Source organism: Sinocyclocheilus anshuiensis, unplaced genomic scaffold (assembly GCF_001515605.1).
Source record: "Sinocyclocheilus anshuiensis isolate Anshui unplaced genomic scaffold, SAMN03320099.WGS_v1.1 scaffold300, whole genome shotgun sequence".
NCBI lineage: Eukaryota > Metazoa > Chordata > Actinopteri > Cypriniformes > Cyprinidae > Sinocyclocheilus > Sinocyclocheilus anshuiensis.
This window is the reverse complement of record NW_015557379.1, coordinates 2,722,297-2,724,475: the sequence shown is the minus strand read 5'-3', so window position 1 is coordinate 2,724,475 and position 2,179 is coordinate 2,722,297. Positions and strand designations below refer to the sequence as shown.

The following is a 2,179-nucleotide window of genomic DNA, read 5'->3' as shown; positions in this document are numbered from 1 at the left end:
TTCAACGCGGGATTCACAAAACGCTTGCTGTTGAAAGATGGATCAGTATCCTGTTTATTTGGACCAGCTTCTCCACTGAATCACAACCTGTATGATAAATAATAGATGTTTATATTTTCTATAGAGTGTTCAAAATACAGAACTATTGAAATAGGTGTATCGTTTCCAACACGCGCTGTACGCCGTAGACCAATCACAACAGACTAGGCCATCTGACCAATCAGAGCAGAGCAGGCTCACGGAAAGGAGGGGTTTAGAGAGACTGAATCTTTGAACTGCTTCGAACGAATCGTTTGAGAATCGCTGGAAAATGAGGTTATATTAAATGCATATTTTGAGAAAATGAAAGCGTTTTTTGACCTTGCATGCATATAATCCTATTGTATGAGACTCCCAAAACAATATTAGGAACCGTAAAAATGGCATAATAGGGGCACTTTAAACGATTTATTTTTGCCGCTATATAGGCTTTGAACGGTTAAGTACACACACTTGTATGTGCCAAAATGCCCCGTTTTTGCAAGTATCCTCGTAAACACAGTAATTTAGGTCTCATGTGAAAGGATACAACTGAGAAAAAAAGCACGTGTGTAACAGTATTTTGGATCTGGGCAGCTCTTAAAGTGACAGCAGTCTAATATTCCTTCTAATAGTCATTCATGTTAATCAAACAACAAAAGAGAGAAAATCTCTCACTGCTCTTGACAAAATCACTTTTGTAACTTTAATAATAAATATATATTTGATTTACAATATGAATATGCAGCGTTTTTATTCATTACACAATGTATGCATTTCTTATTTGATTGTTCTATTGTATTTTTTTTTTGTCCTATTGCGTGTAATTAGTTTCTTATACTTATTTATTCGCTGACTGTTTACTTGTCTTCAGTGAGCTTGAGTTTTTTTTATTTTTTTTTATTTAGGCTAGTTAGTTGTTTGTGATATTGACACTGGTGACAAGAATTATGAAATTTGTATGGTAACAAAAATTTTGATATCATAAAGAACTTATTTAAAGCAAAAATAATTATATTGTGATATAAGATTTTGGTCATATCGCTCACCCCTACGCTAATAAGATAAAAAGAATAATGTGTGCATACCAATGTATTTGTGCTAGAAATACACTTTACATGCAAATATATGAATACTAATGAAATCATGTTGGAGGCAGAGACACAACATAGCTAGGACACACTAAGTTTCTTATAAACGTACCATTAAACTGTACAATTACCATTGCTCAGTTGATCATTGGACTAAATTTGACCGATTTCTGGAGCAAAACGAATTTAAATGACATTCAGCTATTCCATAACTGTTCATACCAGGTGATAGGCTCTCAGTCAGGTAATAATCTTCAGGGTTGATGAACGGCAGCTGTTGCATCACAGACTCTTTCGGGACGAGGTACAGCACTTCTGCCACACGTCCGTCCTCTATGACAGATATGCGTTTGACGGAGTTTGTGCGTTTGATCCGAGTGCGATCCACTTGCTGACTGCGTCCAGATCCGCAGAGTTTCCCCAGGCGGTTCAGAGTGGGAAGGGAAGGCATGGCGGCGGGACCTCAGAATTCTCAATTAGTATCACGTACAAGCAGGTGAGTCTGCAGAGAGGGCCAAACTCCAACCAAAAGACCTCTGATCTTCAGATTAACAAATCTTAAATCTTCAACCAAATGCTCGCTCGTCCCAATTAAGCGATTTCCAGATTTAATGCTCCTCACCTGAAAATGATACGTCTTACCTCTGCTTCAGGTGAAGACCACAGGTGAACCCCATGCCAGAGTGGAGAGTAAGGAGTGGCTCGAATAGCTCCTGCCTTTTCCTAAGCGGATTAACCCTGACGTCTACTCTGTGATTATCTCTCGGACGGGGCCAAGCAATGCCACCATAGTATCTGCAATGGTACAAGCTCCTTGGTGAGAGAAGTTTACCGACACAACTAAAAATACTGTGCTCTATATCCAAATCAAGAATCAGTTCCCAAGCACAGACTGTTTTCTATTAATACACTCTTAAAAATAAAGGTTCTTTATTGGCATTTATGGTTCCATGAAGAACATTTAATATCCACAGAACCCTTCCATTGCACCAAAGGTTCTTTATGGTGGAAAAAGGTTCTTTAGAATATTAAAATGTTCTTCACATGAAGAAAAAAAAGTCCTTTAAAGA

At 37.9% G+C, this 2,179-nt stretch overlaps 1 protein-coding gene across 1 annotated transcript in view; it reads right to left on the bottom strand.

Annotated features, from left to right (window-relative positions):
- LOC107679205 (actin-binding LIM protein 1-like) overlaps nt 1-1,570 on the bottom strand; it is a 35,668-nt gene extending 34,098 nt beyond the window's left edge. Inside the window, exon 1 of the mRNA XM_016474725.1 lies at nt 1,332-1,570. Within this exon, the coding sequence (XP_016330211.1) occupies nt 1,332-1,560 (229 nt within the window). The 5' untranslated portion in view covers nt 1,561-1,570. The remainder of the gene's footprint in view (nt 1-1,331) is intronic.
- Between the last annotated feature and the right edge of the window lie 609 nt (nt 1,571-2,179).